The 16294-nt window shown below is 38.7% G+C and overlaps 1 protein-coding gene across 1 annotated transcript; it reads right to left on the bottom strand.

Annotated features, from left to right (window-relative positions):
- Positions 1–4225: 4225 nt before the first annotated feature.
- LOC116626387 (biogenesis of lysosome-related organelles complex 1 subunit 1-like) lies at positions 4226–7488 on the bottom strand. The gene is made up of 2 exons (XM_032395673.1): positions 7469–7488; positions 4226–4673 (listed from the first exon to the last, which is right to left on the bottom strand). The coding sequence occupies exons 1-2, from the start codon at positions 7486–7488 to the stop codon at positions 4226–4228; spliced, it is 468 nt and encodes a 155-aa protein (XP_032251564.1).
- Positions 7489–16294: the final 8806 nt, after the last annotated feature.

A 16294-nucleotide genomic window follows, 5' to 3' on the forward strand; every position in this document is an offset into this window, starting at 1 on the left:
AATTTAAGTCCTTTGTGTAACAGTCTCTTAACCAGACAATTCACATGATTTTGTTTAAAAATTATATTTGATAATACTGTTGGAAATTCGTAAGGCAGTTGAATGTTTGAATGCTTGTTTGAGAAAGCAAGCTGCATATTTATCCCTCTTATCAACCATGGAGAGCTTTCTACACAAGACACCAATGCTCCATTTCAGAATGAAAACCAGAGATGGGGCCCGGAAGAGGGAGCGATTGAGATATCAAGGACCCCGGAAATCCTTTCAGGATTTTCTATGTGATTTACAAACTGTTAAGGAGCAGAAACAGTTTCTGTTTCAATGTCATGGTGGGAAGAGCCTGCATGAATGATCCTTGAGAGGCTCGTGCTCTGTAGTTCAGCTCAAATAAAACGCTCCGGTCCCCATAAAATATGGCATTAGGAGAGAAAGAGTTTAATGCGGAGACTCACTCGCCTCTCAAGGACAATGGGTGGCACCCACTTGGCTGCAGTTAGAAGCCACTTCTCCAGGGAACTTTGACCATTCTGACCTTGTACTGCTTGGTTCTCTTCATTTTGAGGAGGGTCTCCAGGCTCAGTGATGCATCATTCCCTGCCACATTATAGATGATCCTGACACTTCAGCCAAGCCCAGCTGATTTTTCCGGCTGGCCACATTCTCTTTATCTTGCCTGCTGATCAGAGTGGCAGCAATGTTCCCGTTTTATCATATACTGTTCTGGGCTGTCATTTAGAAATACTCACAGGCTCACCCAGTGAATATTGATAAGATACCTTTGGAATGAGATAAAATGTGGTAAAGGAAGCATATCTTTCCAATGTGATAAAGAACTTTTGAATATGTGATAAAAAGTGATAAAAGCACGCTGCAAGGCCATTATTGAGAAGAGCGGTCCATGTGCCCTGCATTCAGGGGGGTGGGGGTGGGGGGACAAGGGAAGATGCTTATTGTCAGCATCTTCTCTTTCAAAGGTCTGGGGGCCTTTCATTTGTGTTTCTAAGGGAAAAGCTCTTTGAAGGTCATGTTTGAATTAAAAGCTGTATTTATTATCTGGTTTTCCGTGTTATCTATATTACAATTGTATATCGAATTTGGGAGCCCGGTATCTCCTGAAGGTAGTTGTTTTCTAATTCTGCTTTTATCCTACCCTCTGGTGTAGTATTTGTCAGCGCAGGTTTGCATCTGCTGGGGCTGATAAGGTGGAAACCGCTAACTGACTACATTATTATAGTTCTCTCGCTCTCCCTCTCCTGGCTAGTTTGAAATGATTATCGCCTCTGGACTCTAGGCATCTGCTAAAAGATAACACAGCTGCCAGCTACTGACCGCACTTTCCTCCTCACTTTGAAGTCATGGTGGCTCCAGGTATTACTGGCTGGTGGGACATCCTTGTTACAGGGCGAGCAAGAAAGGAGAGGATCTGTGGGAGGAGTCAGAGTGGTATGAAAATGAATAGGGCGAGTACTGTGTGTGTGTGTGTGTGTGTGTGTGTTTTAAGATTTATTTATTTGAGAGAGAGAGAGCATGAGCAGGAGAGGCAGAGGGAGAGGGAGAGAGAATCTCAGTCAGACTCCGCACTGAGCCTGAGCCCATGCAGGGTTCGATCTCACGACCCTGAGCTGAAGCTAAGAGTCAGTGGCTTACCCAACTCAGCCACCCAGACGCCTCTGGTTTTATAACCAAAAGCCAGGAGCTCACTCCTTGTTCAGATTTCAGAGAAGGCAACTGATCTCTCACGTGAAAGTAGTGCTAACCTGGCCATTCTACCATAGAGCTTGTGCTGTGGTAGGTCCAGGAATAGGGAGGCTTGGGGGCCAAGAGCAGCATCCTTGAAGTGACCTCAGTAGGAAAATATTTTTTAAGTCTGTCTAACTTTTTGAATTTAGGAGGGAAGGAATAATATTAATAAACAGCATCTGATATTTATTGAAAGCCCACTATTTGCCAAGCATTGGAGTTTACATTACCCTTGGAAATAACCAATGAAGGAGATCCTGCTAAAATCACCATTTTATAGATGATGAAGCAGAGGCTTGTTTAAAAATTTATGTGACATGCCCAAGGCTGCAGAGATGTATGAGAGACATGAGCGAAATGCCTGCAATCCTCAAGCTTTTCTCAGTGGGTTTCTCTTAGGGTATCTTTCCTGTCCAGAATAGATAATGTCACTCCTGTCCACAGTCTTCCATGGCCATTAGCGGAATTTGGGGGAATGACTCACAGGGTTCCTCCCCTCCCAGCTTTATTGATATATAGTTGACATATAACACTGTGTAGGTTTAAGGTATACATTAATACACTTATATAGTGTAAAATGATTACCACCATAGCATCATCTAACACCTTCACATCACATAATTGCCATTTCTTTTGTGCGTTGAGAACATTTAAGATCTACTCAATTTTCAAATGTACAATACAGTACTTTTGTTGTTGTTGTTGAAGTATCTTCAACACACAATGTTACATTACTTTCAGGTGTACAACACAGTGATTGGACAAGTCGCTGCTATGCTCAGCACAAGTGTAGCCACCGTCTGTCACCAGATGATGCTATCACAATACCATTGACTATATTCTCTATGCTGTGCCTTTCATCCCCATGACTTCGTCATTCCATAACTGGAAGTCTGTACTTCCCACTTCCCTTTACTCATTTTGCCCATCCTCCTACCCCCTGCCATCAATTTTGTTCTCTGTATTTATGGGTCTGTTTCTGCTTTGTTTGTTTGTTCATTTTTGTTTTTTAGATTCCACATAAAAGTGAAATCATATGGTATTTACCTTTCTCTGACTTACTGTATTATTATTAACTATAGTCACTATGCTGTACATCAGATCCCCAGGACTTATTCATCTTATAACTAGAAGTTTGTCCTCTTTGACTGATCTCTCCTCACTCCCCCCACCATTCCCCCAACTCCTGGTAATCACCAGCTGACTCTCTGTTTCTGTGAGTTGGCTTTTTTATATTCTACTTATAAGTTATATCACAGTATTTATCTTTCTTTATCTGACTTAATTCACTTAGCCTAATGCCCGCAAGGTCCATCCATGTTGTTGTCAATGGCAGGATTTCCTTCTTTAATCACTGGATAATATTCCATTATATGGTGTGTGTGTGTGTGTGTGTGTCTGTGTATGTATGGATATATATATATATACATATATACAATATCTTCTTTATTTATTCATCTATTGGTAGACACTTACGTTGTTTCCACATCTTGACTGTTATAAATAAAACTGCAGTGAACATGGGGGTGCAGTTATCTCTCTGAGATCCTATTTTCATTCTCTTTGGATGTACACCCAGAAGTGGGATTGCTGGAGTATATGTTAGTTCTATTTTTAATTTTTTGAAGAACATCCATACCACTTTCCATATGGCTGTACCAATTGCATTCCCACCAATAGTGCACGAGGTTCCCTTTTCTCCACATCTTCACCAACACTTGTTATCTCTTGTCTTTTTTTTTTTTTTGACAGCCATTCTAACATGTGTGAGGTGATCTCTTATTGTGGTTTTGATTTGCCTTTTCCTGATGGTTAATGATATTAAGCACCTTTTCATGTACCCGCTGACTGTTTGTATGTCTTCGGAAAAATGTTTATTCAGTTCGTCTGCCATTTTAAATAAATTGGATTTTCTTTTTCATTTTTTTTCTATTTTGGAAATTGAGTTGCATGAGTTCTTTATACATTTTGGATATTGACCCCTTATCAGGTATATGATTTGTAAATATTTTCTCCCATTCTGTAGATTGCCTTTTCCTTTTGTTGATTGTTTCTTTTGCTGTGCAGAAGACTCAGGTTTTTGAGAATCTGGAGGAATTCATGATGAGGTCAAGAAAGCATTTGAACCTATGCCTGTTATCATGCCCCCTTTTACTTAATACTGCAGTAGAATGATTACATTTGGTTCCCTTTTGAGCTGAGGGATGACAACTCTTCATTATAAAATTTAAATTTGTTGTGAGCTAAAAACTGTTTCCAAGACAAACTTGCCTCTTTATTACTAATATGTCCCCTTTCCTCCATTTTTATTTTTTTCTTTCTCTTTTAGATTAAGTTTTATATTTTAATTCCAGTATAGTTAACATATAGTGTTCCCCATTTTTTTCTTTTTTTTTCTTTTTGGAGGCTTGTGTTTTATTCTTGGCCTGTCAGCTTCCCCCAAGGGGGAGGTAAGAGGGGTGGGGTAGAGGGAAGGGAAGAGGGGCTAGAAGGGGGCAGACCGCAGCTGCCCTTCGTACACATATTCTAGTGCGGTGGCAATGGTGCGCATGTCTAGCCTGATGCTCCGAGCCCAGTTCTCCACATCCCGCGTTTCCTTGAGTGTCTGATTGAAGTTCTCCACCATCCCGATCCACTGGCCTGTTTGCTTGGCAAACTGGGCGGCCTGGACCTGTAGGGTCTTCACCTCATGGTCCAGCTTTCTCTGGTTCATGTAGGCCCGGGCCACACCCACACTGAGGTGATCCACCAAAGCTTCTGTCAGGCAGGTCGCTGCAGCGATAGCCTCTCGCCTCCTCTTCTCCTGCAGCTCCTCGCATTCGTTCTGCTTGGCCTGGTGTTCTTTCAGCCGGCGGGACAGCATGGTCGCGGCGGGCTGGGGGCTGGGCGCGCCAGGCCCCCTCCGACTCCGGGAGCTGGAACCCGCACCTCGGCTCCCGCAGGGCCCGGGTCACGCCTAGTGTTCCCCATTTTTCTTAATGATCGCTGGCTAGGACTGATAATTAATATAGAGCAGTTGCGGAGCACTGACTATGTGTCAGGCCACATTATCTAATTTAATTTCCACTTTACAGATGAGGAACTTGAAGCCTAGAGAAGGGAAGTGACTTTCCCAAGCTGGCCTGTGAGAAATCTGACCGTCAAGTCTGAATTAGTGCCTGACAGAGCCTCTCAGCGGCAGCACTAGCCTGCTGGGCTGAGGCAGTGCTTTACGATGGTGACTGAGCATGCGCCGTATATGGTGGGAAGGCTCAAAAGTCAGCATTTATTTTTGTTTTGGGAACTATTTTCTTTAACATTCTTTCCCTTAAAAGTGTAGATCCCCAGAAGAATAGATAAAATTTCTACCATCTTGAGTAAGGATTTTGAGATTAAAAAAAACAAAAAGATTCCTCGTTTTGTTTTTAAATTAACCTGGGATTAAGATTTTTCCAGCATTTCTAGTTTGTGGGAAAAAGTGCAGCCACAGTTTATTCTGGGAGTAAAGGTACATCTTGGCATTTGTAGAGAAAATGCCACCAGAAGACTGGGTTAATCTAGAGCTACCACCTGGCACAGCCAATCAATGCTGTAGTTTCTAGATCTGCTGTCCATTTTCAGATGAGCTTGGCGTGGGTTTAAGTCACTCATGGGAGGTTTCCACAGGACTCATAGCTAGACTGGAGAGATTTTAGTTCCTGCCTTCCCATTCTGTCTTTGCCCTCCACTCAGAAACACCATAGCAAGAGGAAAAATGACACAAAGCAAGAAAGGAATGTATTCCTTCCAAAATACACACACATTACCATCTTGGCCCCAACACACGAAGCCTATCTTACTCTGAGATCCAAGGGAGCTGGTGGGGTACAGAAAACCCACTGAGAGAAAAATATCTTCAAAGAAAACTCACTTCTCAGAAGAATGTTAAAGTTTGAAGAGTGCAGCAGAAAAAAAAAAAACTTGAATTTTTGTTTTCCTTTTTGATTCTATTTCCCTTTGCTAAAGGTTGGAGGGAATGCTATCTTCTTTCGCCTTTCTTCCTATGTATTATAAATATTTGTTCATTTGCCTTTGATCCTTAGGATTTCTAGATATAAGGTATTTTAGAAATGCAAAGTGTTTGTTATTAATGTTTATCATTGCTTGTTTTTTTTAATTTTCAGAAGTATTCATCTTATTTATATATTTCCTTTTGTTAGCTCATTTCTGCTTTAATGGCAATTTTATTTTATAATTTAAATTATTTCCTCTGATCCTTATTACTGAATGGGTTACTTTAATGAAAAATGGAAATAATTACTGCTTCTACTGAAGGAAATGTCTTTATTTCACTCAGAGCTGTCACTTTTACTTGTAAGATAAGATTATTTTAAATGGAATGAAATTCTGTAAAGCTGACTATACTAAGAAATACTGACATGCAGTGATGAGAGGAAACCTGTATTTCTGATTGGAATCAAAACATTGAGCATATATTTTACTAGCCTTATAAATAATTTAAAAAAATAACACCACAAAACTGCCCATAAAAGTCTTATTCTCTTCCTCCTCAGTGGAACTTACTTAGTCATTTAAACTGATAACATTTATAACACCAAAATAGTTCATAAAAAATATTAACAGAATGCTGTCTTATACTCCCAGTAATTCAAAGAATAACAAATGTCATCAGGGATCTGGAGGATTGGTTGTGATAACCTAAGTGGACACAGGTTGTTAACTGAAACAGTAACTGTTTAAAGGTTTTGAGTAGTCTGTTCTTGCTCACATGATTTAGAAGTAGCTCCTGGGCTAGTAAGGGAAGGACCTGTAATATAGAATATATAGAGTTTTTGGTTGTGGAGAAAACTCATTCAAAATGTTTGTAATGAAAATTACAAAATGTGTTAGTGTGTTAATGGTCAAATGAGTAATTCAAACACACTTTTAAGCAGTATTACTCTGATCAACTTATTACAAGGCAAGATGGAATGGGAAATACACCTTTGTGATTAAATACTTACCTCGAGAGTTAAAACCAGCCACTTAAAAGATCCTATTAATGAGTATAGTAATGACATTTATTTTACAGAGAAATATAAAGCTTTATTGGCTATTTTAGCAGTGGATGGGGAGATACACCAATGATTTCCTAGATCTTTTGGATGTTTTATAGTTTAATTTGGCATGTTTCATACCTTTAATTGTAACGATAATTAAAGAAGATAACATTTAGTTACACACACTTGTTTCCTTTGGTCATCTCTCTTCCACACACCCTGCATTCCTTCCCACTTTAGTTCTTGCTGGCCCAACCATTTGGGACATGTCTTCTCCCAATGGAAAGAGGAACAGCAGTGAACTGGAAGACAGCACATCCAGCCTCAGTTCCTTGGTGCTCCCTCAGCCTTCCCCGACACCATCTTTCCCTACTTCTCTCCCTGGTCTACCCTATACTCAGTAGACTTTGGAGTGTTGGAGAGATTTTGTTCCCAGGAAGAAATTTTGCCCCCTGGAAGTACTATACAGCTAATTTCTTGTTAACATTCTCCTGCTTTTCACTTCCATTAAGATCAGAGGATGACCAAGAGAGTTTTTAAGAGTGTATTTGCAGTTACTGTTATTTGTAAGTCTATAGCAGTATTCCTTCATTGATGAACATGAACATTAAAATGACTCCATTTTCCTTCAGAGAATACAATGAGAAAAAGAGGAAGAAAACCACTTCTAGTTTGGTATATACCCATAGGTGAGAATATTATAAACTCACCTGCACTTTAGTCTAGCCATTCAAGCTTTTGCAAGTCATTATTTATTCTTTTCTCAGAGGGAGTGACTAATGAAAAAGTTGAATGACTAGTAAAAATGATAGGATGAAAATGGAATAACCATTAGTATAATGAAAATTATTATTGATTTTAATACTTTCATTATGAAACACTATTTTTAATGGGACACTAAGTGACAAATACAAAGAATAGTATAAGGCGGTCTCTGCCCTTGGAGTTTGCAGAAATGACACTACAAAACAGTTTATCAAATATTATCAGAAAGGTAGGTACAAGATATGATGGGAGTTTAGAGGAGAAAGAAATTATTTTCAATGTTGATGAATTTAATTATACATTAAGAAAGTGAAATTTGAGCTGTGTCTTTTTTTATTGAGGTATAATTAGAAAATTAGAAATATATATAATATATAACAGTATATTAGTTATATATTATATTAGTTTCAGTTGTACAACATAATGATTTGATACATGCATATATTGAAAATAATCACCATAATAAGTCTAGTTAATATCCATCATCCTACATAGTTGGATTTTTTTTCCCTTGTGTGTGAGCTCAGTCTGGACAGATAATCTAGTGGACATTTATTGTTTTCCTTCCCAGCATCCATTTTCCTTTGTTCCTGTAACATCTCTGAATTCTTTTGGGAATCCAGCCTTTTTCTTCTTTTGGGCCTTGTGTTCTGGGTGGCCTTCTGCTTCCTGTTCCACAGATGGAACATGTAACCCCAGCTAGAGCCATTCAGTACTTTGCTTCCTCTTAGCTGTTATTGGCTCCAGGGTAACATGTCACCTATGATGATCCAATCAGAATGAATTCAAGAGTTTTTCAGGAACTTTGGGAAAAGTCCACCCACCTTCTCGTTGGTCTGAATATTGCAAAGTCATAAGGCTGGAATTGTTACAGAACTTAGAGTTGGAGGGACCAAACTGGGTCCTAAGGGTACTGTATGAGCCTCTACATCAAGCCTCATCCAAAGCCTGAAATCCTCCTGGATTTTTAAAATCATCTGAGCCAATAAATTATGTTATCATTTTGCCAGTCTGGGATGGATTCCATGTCCCTTGCAACCAAAAAATGTCCTAGCTAATCTATCCAGTTAGGATTTGGACAGGAAGCAAAGGGACAAGGACAATCTAATCTAAAGGAACAGAATGAAAACCAAGTGCCAACTCTAGGAAATGCAGGCATTGTTGAGGAAAGGTAGATGGTATAATTTTGTGGAATTTTAGGATACCTGAAGGAGAATAGAAAATATAGATCTTTTGGTTGGAATTTAGTCATGGAAAGTTTTGAATTCTTGATCAGAAATTTTATTTGGGAGGCAATAGACAAAAGTGAAATATTGTAAGTGAGAAGAAAATGTATGTGAGCTTCATGGAGAATGTTGGATGGATTTAATGAGGCAATACTTGGGGGTGGGCAGAGTAATTACACATTTGTAATAAGACATAGAAGGTTAATAAAGTAAATGTGACCACTCTGCAGGACCAGGATGGACCTTCCCCCAAAATTTGGTTTTGATGTCAGTACGGATACTCACACACACACACACACACACACACCCTAAGAGGTATAAAAAATTCCATTACTCACATAATGAGGCTTTATGAGGGAGAGCAGGGCAGCTCTAAAGGTCATGTGAACCTGGCCTGAAGTTTTTATGGTGATTAAGAGGTAGGACAATGGAAACGATTTTTGTGTGTGGGTTTGAACTTCTCACTGGCACCAAAGGAGAAACATCTGGGCTTTCTTATCAGCTTTTCCAAATAAACAGATATATGAATAAAGCTGTTGGATTTGTTGTGAATAAGGTTTGGGGACACCCCTGTGGATATGCCTTATGGTCAGGAGCTTGGGTTTGAGCTTACCCTCAAAGATGTGGCAGAAGTAGATAAAATGGCCAAAGGAGAGAAATAAGAAAGATAAGAGGAGCAAGAATAAAATTTTGGGAGACAGCCAAAAAATAAAAATCAACTAAGTGTGGACAGAAAAGAATGTGGAGAAAAAAGAAGCATTGTGGAAGTAAGGGGCAGAGAATGTTTCATGGAGGAAGGATATATATTTTTAAATGCTGCAGAGAAATAAAGGTGATGGGAGTTGGACATTGGAGACTCATGGCTCATTGATTATCTCTGAGACAGAAGGTGATTTGGGAATGGTAGGTGTAGGCAGTTTTAGGAAGAGTAGAAGAATGAGTAATTGGTAGATGTTGATAATGGCAGATAAATAAAGTAGTCAAATGAGATAATTTTTTAAACTTTTGCAAAGCTATGTAACAGGCAGATATGACCATATTTTGCAAAAAGTATGGAAATTGATTCTGGCAAGAGAAAAAATTTATAGAAAAGAGAAAGAAAATAATGAATTTAGATAGAACCAACAACAAGCAGAAAGGATTGGTTAGGGTCATGAGAGATGGAGTTGGTTTTGCAAAGAAGAAATACTTCTTTTTGAAATAAGAAACATTAAAGAAACGTGTGTGTGTGTGTGTGTGTGTGTACATGTGTGTTAAAGAGAGGCCCAAGTATTTCTACAAACGTCAGGACCAGAGTAGGGTTTGAGGACAACAGAAGGGATGTGAATGGGAACTTTGGGAAAGGTGATAAGAAATAAATTAAAGATAAATAAAAACATTGCCAAACAAAGCAGAGTGCCAAATAAAGGGAAATCATATGTGTTTTCAATGCTTCACTCAGTAGATTCCTCTGATCTGAAAAAAAAAAAAAAACACAGCATTATGGGGGTCTATCTAAACTTAGGAATTCACAACATGAGAAGATAGAAGGACAAGTAAACAAGTGAGTTGAAGATTCTGCAAAGAAATTCACTGAAATGATGGGAGAGGGAAGAGGAGGAGGTAAGGGAGGATAGAAGGAGCGAATGGCCAGGAAGAAAAGGGAGGAATCTAGATACCAGTATTCATGAGTAAAAGTCGATTTAGTGTAACTAAAGGAATGAGGTATATGGAAGGACAGGAAGATAGAGGAATTTCATAATCAGAGACTTGAAGAAATGGAAGAAATGGGTTCAGAGTATTGATGTGGTCCTAATCTGCATAGTGGAGTGTGAACAAATATTTCTAGGTTAAGAATGTTGAAGAACTGAGGAATTGTCACTGGCTGTATTGGAGGAATGGAAGGGAGGATTGTGAGCCAGAAAATCAAATGTAGAAGTGGGTCCCAGGGCAGCCAATAGGGATGGAGTGAACCTGCAGGGAATTAAAGCTGAGCATGATTAGGATTTAAGCACAAAAGAAGTTCACATCAAAGTAGGGTTTAAACCTAGGTCATTGATGGTCATGATCAGCTGAGAAGTGTTGGTTTTATGGGATGAGTATAAAGAAGGGCTCAGGTGAATCTAGTTGAAGGATCATATACCATTAATGAACACCAAAGGTCCAAATGGAAGAGATGTTGCTTTTTGTAAGCCAGACATCATGTTGTACATTACCTTATTTAAGCTTCCTTACAATCCTAGGAAGAAGAACTGTTATTATTCCATCTAATATAATGAGGAACTAAGATTTAGATAAACTAAGCCACCTGCCCAAGACCACAGAGCCAGGACCAAACTAGTTCTTTGTGGCTCCAAGCCCATGCTCTTACTCATCAGATGTTTTTGCTTTGCAAATGTTAAGTAGCAAGGGGAAAATGACGAATATGACAATTTCTGTCTTCAAGAAAGTTATATCTAAGTGGTTGAGGATTGGCTCTCTTCACATTAATCACCCATTTCAGAACATTTAGGCATATTTTGAACAACATTTGCTTCGATATAATTAGCCTTTTAAAAAATTTTATTCCTTAACTAATGGCATTCTAAAATATCTTTTGGTTTGAAAATCCAATTCACTCTGTAACCTGACTATAAACGCAAATAAAAGCATTGATTTCCTCATTTCATCACCTCTAGAGAACAATTCATAAAGCACGGAAGTTCTAACTAGTCAATCAATAGTCACTACTTAAATCAGATACTCAAAGAGTAGTCTATTATTAAAAAGTGTTCATCTGAAGATGATGTTAAATGACAATAAAGGAACCAATATGGCCTATGATCTGTATTCAGCTTCAGGAAATAGTCTGGAGGAAAGGGTCCTGTTAACTGTATTTAGAGTTTTCCTGTTTCTGGTTCCTGCCCAAGAAGAAGTGGGGAAAATCCAATTTCTCAAAAGCCACTTAAGTGTTATTAAGCAATTCATGGAAATAAGGCTAAGCAGTGCTGTTGGCAGGGCTTTCCCCCCACTCTGATGTACAAACCAAAATTGGTATTCAGCTATCTATCTGTCTCATTTTGGCCTATATTTGACTAGAGAATAAATACAGATCTGTATGAAATGTTCACTGTGTAGACCAAGACAACCAGACTCATTAATTATTGGAAATGCTATTATCTGACCCATTCTATAATCCTATTTCTGAGTTAGTTATGTAATTTTACCCTACACAGAAAAGGAAACTTTGACCCGAATTACAGTTAAGATGAGCCTTTCACGAAATCAGGAAGAGTTTTTTTCCCTTATGAATGAATCATAATTGGAAGGCTGTATTAGGTGCAAGCGTGAACATGCAGATGAGGAAATAAAAATGCCATTCATTATTTCAAGTGATTCAAATACTTAAAGTCACACTTTGTAAGTCCACGTTGGGGTTTCAAGTGGACTCTTGTTCATGTTTGTCCATTACTGTGTTCTTAAATACATGCTTTCCAGTGCTGGCAGGAATTTTTGGGAAAGCTAGTCCTTCATCTAGATGAGAATCTAAAGCCCAGGAGATATGATGTGCTTAAGATCTCACAGTGCTGGTTCCATGATTTGAACTTGGAACTCTCCATCTCAGTCTCATTATTATTATTCCATTCTACTGTCTTCTTTCTCTAGGAGTGATTCTGAAAGTGGAAAGTTGACTTGGCAATCAGGTCTGTGGAAATTGTATTGCTCTTTCTCATCAATGAGATATCTGTAGATATGTAAGAGGCCCGTGAGATTGTTTGTAGTCTACAGTTTTTTCTCTTCCTGAGTTCATGGAAGTTTCCTTTAAGATAAATAAAGAACAAAATATGGTAATTGCTTTGTTTTCTGTACTTTGAAAAAGCATAGAGAATAGGAATGCACATTCATAACCAGACCACGTAACATTTTTTAAAAGATTTATTTATTTATTTTAGAGAAAGAGAGAGTGTGAGTGGGGGCAGAGGGAGAGAGAGAATCCTCAAGTAGACTCCTCACTGAATGTGGAGCCCAACGTGGGGTTCCATCCCATGACCCTGAGATCATGACCTGAGCCAAAATCAAGAGTCAGATGCTTAACTAACTGAGCCACCCAGGTGCCCTCAGATCGCATAACATTTTGCAAAGTGCTATTCTACAATGTTGAGTTGAAATAATATACCTATAAGTAATAGCTAGATTTATGCTTAAAATTGAGTGCTTTGCTGTTTTTACAAGAGTCAGCCTCCATATTGACAGGAAAGCATGGTGGACAACAAAAGATGCTCCAAGGAGCTCTTTTGGACCAGATACTTCTCTTCTCACCGGCCATTAGGACTTAACACCTCAAACTTACAGTCACTTTGTTTTCCCAGAATGTTAAAAATCCCTTATTAGTGTACAAATATTCCCAGAAGAGGTAATCTTGAATATTTTGCTGCATTAGCTATAAACACTTTAGTAAGTATGGGTCCAGCTTTCTTCACCAGGGGAAATTTCTACTGAAGAGGAAGGCACCAAAGATAAGTTTTGCTTACTTAACAATTTTGCCTGGAGCTGAACCTGAGTATTACTATGAATAATAAGTGAAAATAGCTTAAATTCCATTAGTAACATGATTCTAGCCAGTAGATTCTACACCAGGAGGGGATGCTATTATAAATCATTATTATTTTATGTTCAGAAAATGAATACACCGATGTTTACAGCAAGGGAAAATGCAAGCCAGCTTTCACCTTTCCTCCTGAGGAAAGTGATGAACTGGTATGCATTTAGAAAATGCTGAATGTCTTCTGAGTCTAACCAACTCCATCCCCTCCTAAAATGTCCATATGTGAATTAGGTACTTTGCAGATTTTTTTTTTAACTCAGCATTTACTGATCTTAAAAAGAATCGCTCGTGTAAAAATATACCTTACCTTTGAAAGAAACCTGTTACAAGAAAAGGTGTGAACAAAATGCATTATGTTCGTCTGACATATTGGAAGTGGCTTATTTCATTCAAAGGTGTTTATTTCGGTTGCAGGGAGTTTTACCATAAGCATCTGGGCCACAAGCATTTTTGCCGCAGACGTTTTTGCTGCATAACTAATTGGCCGTACGGCAATTTTGCTGTAAAAGGTAAAATCACGGAAAATAAAAGAGGGACATTCATTAAAAAGGACATGATGAAATGTGAGAAATTAATAACAAGACTTTGCTGTGAAGTGTTTGAAGACATTCAAAATGTATAGTGTAGATTCATGGCAATCCTGGGCAGATGACTGATTTCATTTTGTAGATTGTACATAAGCTCTTGTTTTCAGTCTTTCATCATAGTATTATACTTTTCTTTCCTTCTTCTTCTTCTTTTTTTTTTTTTTGCTTGTTGATTTGTTCCCTCATTCGGCATTGCACTTTTTCTTTTTTGGCTAAAATTTTCTTTGTGAAGGGAGGTATCAGTTCCCAAATACTAAGATGCACAATTGTAACTGTGCTTTGTATTGCATTGTGAAACCCTTCTACACTGTCTGTTCTTGGCAGATCATGGCGTGTTTGTTGACTGATGTTCCAAAGTTCTCTGGGAAATGTGGGCTCAAACCTCTGAGCCACCGTATAGACCATTGTGAGGGCTAGGATCTATATAATATGAAAATGGGAGTACATCATCAATGGACCAATGGAACCAAAGTGTCAACCAGCTTGATGAAACCAAACTATCAAACCGAACTGACAACCAGTTATGTTTTATCTTTCACTGACTGGCAAAATGGCCAATTAGTTATGCGGTGAAAATGTCTGTGGCAAAGATGTCCACCGCAAAAATACCGGCCTTGTTTTCCTTCTCTCTTTTTATTTTCCTTCCCTCCTTCCCTCCCTCCCTTCTTTCCTTCCTTCTTTTTTTTTTTTTTTAAGTTCACGTGAAATGCAATTTAATAGGCAGATAGCCAAATATTCTCCCTGGCAGTGCCCATTTTCTATGTATGACTTCTTTCTCAACATTTCCTTTCCTGAAAAGACCTGGAACTAGCTAACTAGATAATGGAAATGGTGTAAATAAGGGTTTTCTGTGATCCATTTGCCAAAATGTACAAAACTTGAAAACCACAAAGTAATTGTCTCTATGCTTGTTTATCCATTTGGGTGGGAGGAAAGTGGCAAGCTGCTTTGTTCTTTACTTAGTAAATCAACTTTACTGGGTAAAATTAGGACAGAAATCGGGATACAAAGGAACATTTTACAAGGTATTTTTTATGTCCTAAATATTTAGGTACATATCACTTTTCTTTCCTAAATAAAATTCACAATTTGTCTTCATGACAAATTGTGTCTTTGTCTTCCCAAGTTGCATGTGATTGATGAATAATGTATGGTGTCATGCCTCAGTGATTCACATAGTGAAACTCAGATAAATATTTGATGCAAAGATTTGATTTTTTGTTTTTTAACATATTAGGATCTAAGTGGGAAGAAGATTCTTTAAATGGGTGTTTTGGGAGACAGTTTTAGCTAAGACACAAGTGCGTGGATTGCCTTAGAGCAGCAAGAATTAAAAAAGACCACCTTGTTACATCTTACATGTTGAAAGCAGGATATTAACATGGAGATGCTGATGTTGACATTGTCTGTAAAGTAACAGACCAGGTAACCAGACTGGGAAGGAGGGCCAACTGGGAGAGCTGTTGATTCTAGATGCAAATAATTGATAAAGTCAACTAATTTTGTATGTGCTGCTTGTACCCGGGAGCCAGATCCTCTTCTCCTTATAAATAATCATTATAATGTATCAGATAGCAGAACACTTCATTCTTCAGAGTCCCAAAACACATGATTGGAGAAAGTAACGTATTTCTACTAATATTTTTCTGTCATTTTTATGTTAGGGTAAATGGAGCCAAGAACAGAGACTGTATTCCTTAAAAGGGATTCAATTTTAAAGTGAACCCCACTCACGGTTTGGAATGCGAAGGCAAAAGTTTCTTATCAGGGAAATATTTATTCAACTGATGTCAACTGAGATGGTTTGAAACTGCCTGTCATTTTAAGCCAGTTTGTAGGAAATGGCCACCCTTTTTATTCTACCAAAGCCCACACAAAAGTAAAGATGGGTGAAACTGTTGTAGCCCCAGGGCACCTTTGAAAACAAAGACCAAATATTGATCCAGTTGAAATGTGACCACTCCTTTTCCCTAGAGTAGCTTCTCTGGGTCACAGATTAGGTGCGGTGGCATCCTTCTGCGCAGTCCCGGCTGTCTGTTGGAGGCAGCATTGGGCTGTAGCCTCTAGGGCTGGTAATCTGTCACTCTCCAAGATAACTCTATTTCAGAGGGATTGTAGAGTGGCCAGGGACGCAGCAGGGCCACCCGCTGTGGCCTGATGTCTGAGCCTGACGAGACTCCTCCTTCCCGGCCAGGCATTGACCCTAACGTCCGGTGCTCGCAGCAGTCTTTAAAGAGAGCCAGAACGGTCTGCATCTTGATTTGCTCTATTTCATATTGAAGTTGTCCTCTGTTAAGTGTGAGGTGATAGTGTGAGAACTGGGTTTTATGTGGATAGAGTGGCATTTTGTTTAAAAAGTAAAAGACAAAAGTTTTGCCCATTGTCGAGTCCAGT

The sequence above is a fragment of the Phoca vitulina genome, unplaced genomic scaffold (genome assembly GCF_004348235.1).
Source record: "Phoca vitulina isolate PV1807 unplaced genomic scaffold, GSC_HSeal_1.0 scaffold86, whole genome shotgun sequence".
Lineage (NCBI taxonomy): Eukaryota > Metazoa > Chordata > Mammalia > Carnivora > Phocidae > Phoca > Phoca vitulina.

Excerpts from the sequence above, each read along its gene's own strand:
- LOC116626387 (XM_032395673.1), bottom strand. The coding sequence starts at position 7,488 with ATGGCTAGACTAAAGTGCAG. Across the intron at positions 4,674-7,468 it reads ATGGCTAGACTAAAGTGCAG|CCGAGGTGCGGGTTCCAGCT; the intron begins GTGAGTTTATAA and ends GCCCTGCGGGAG.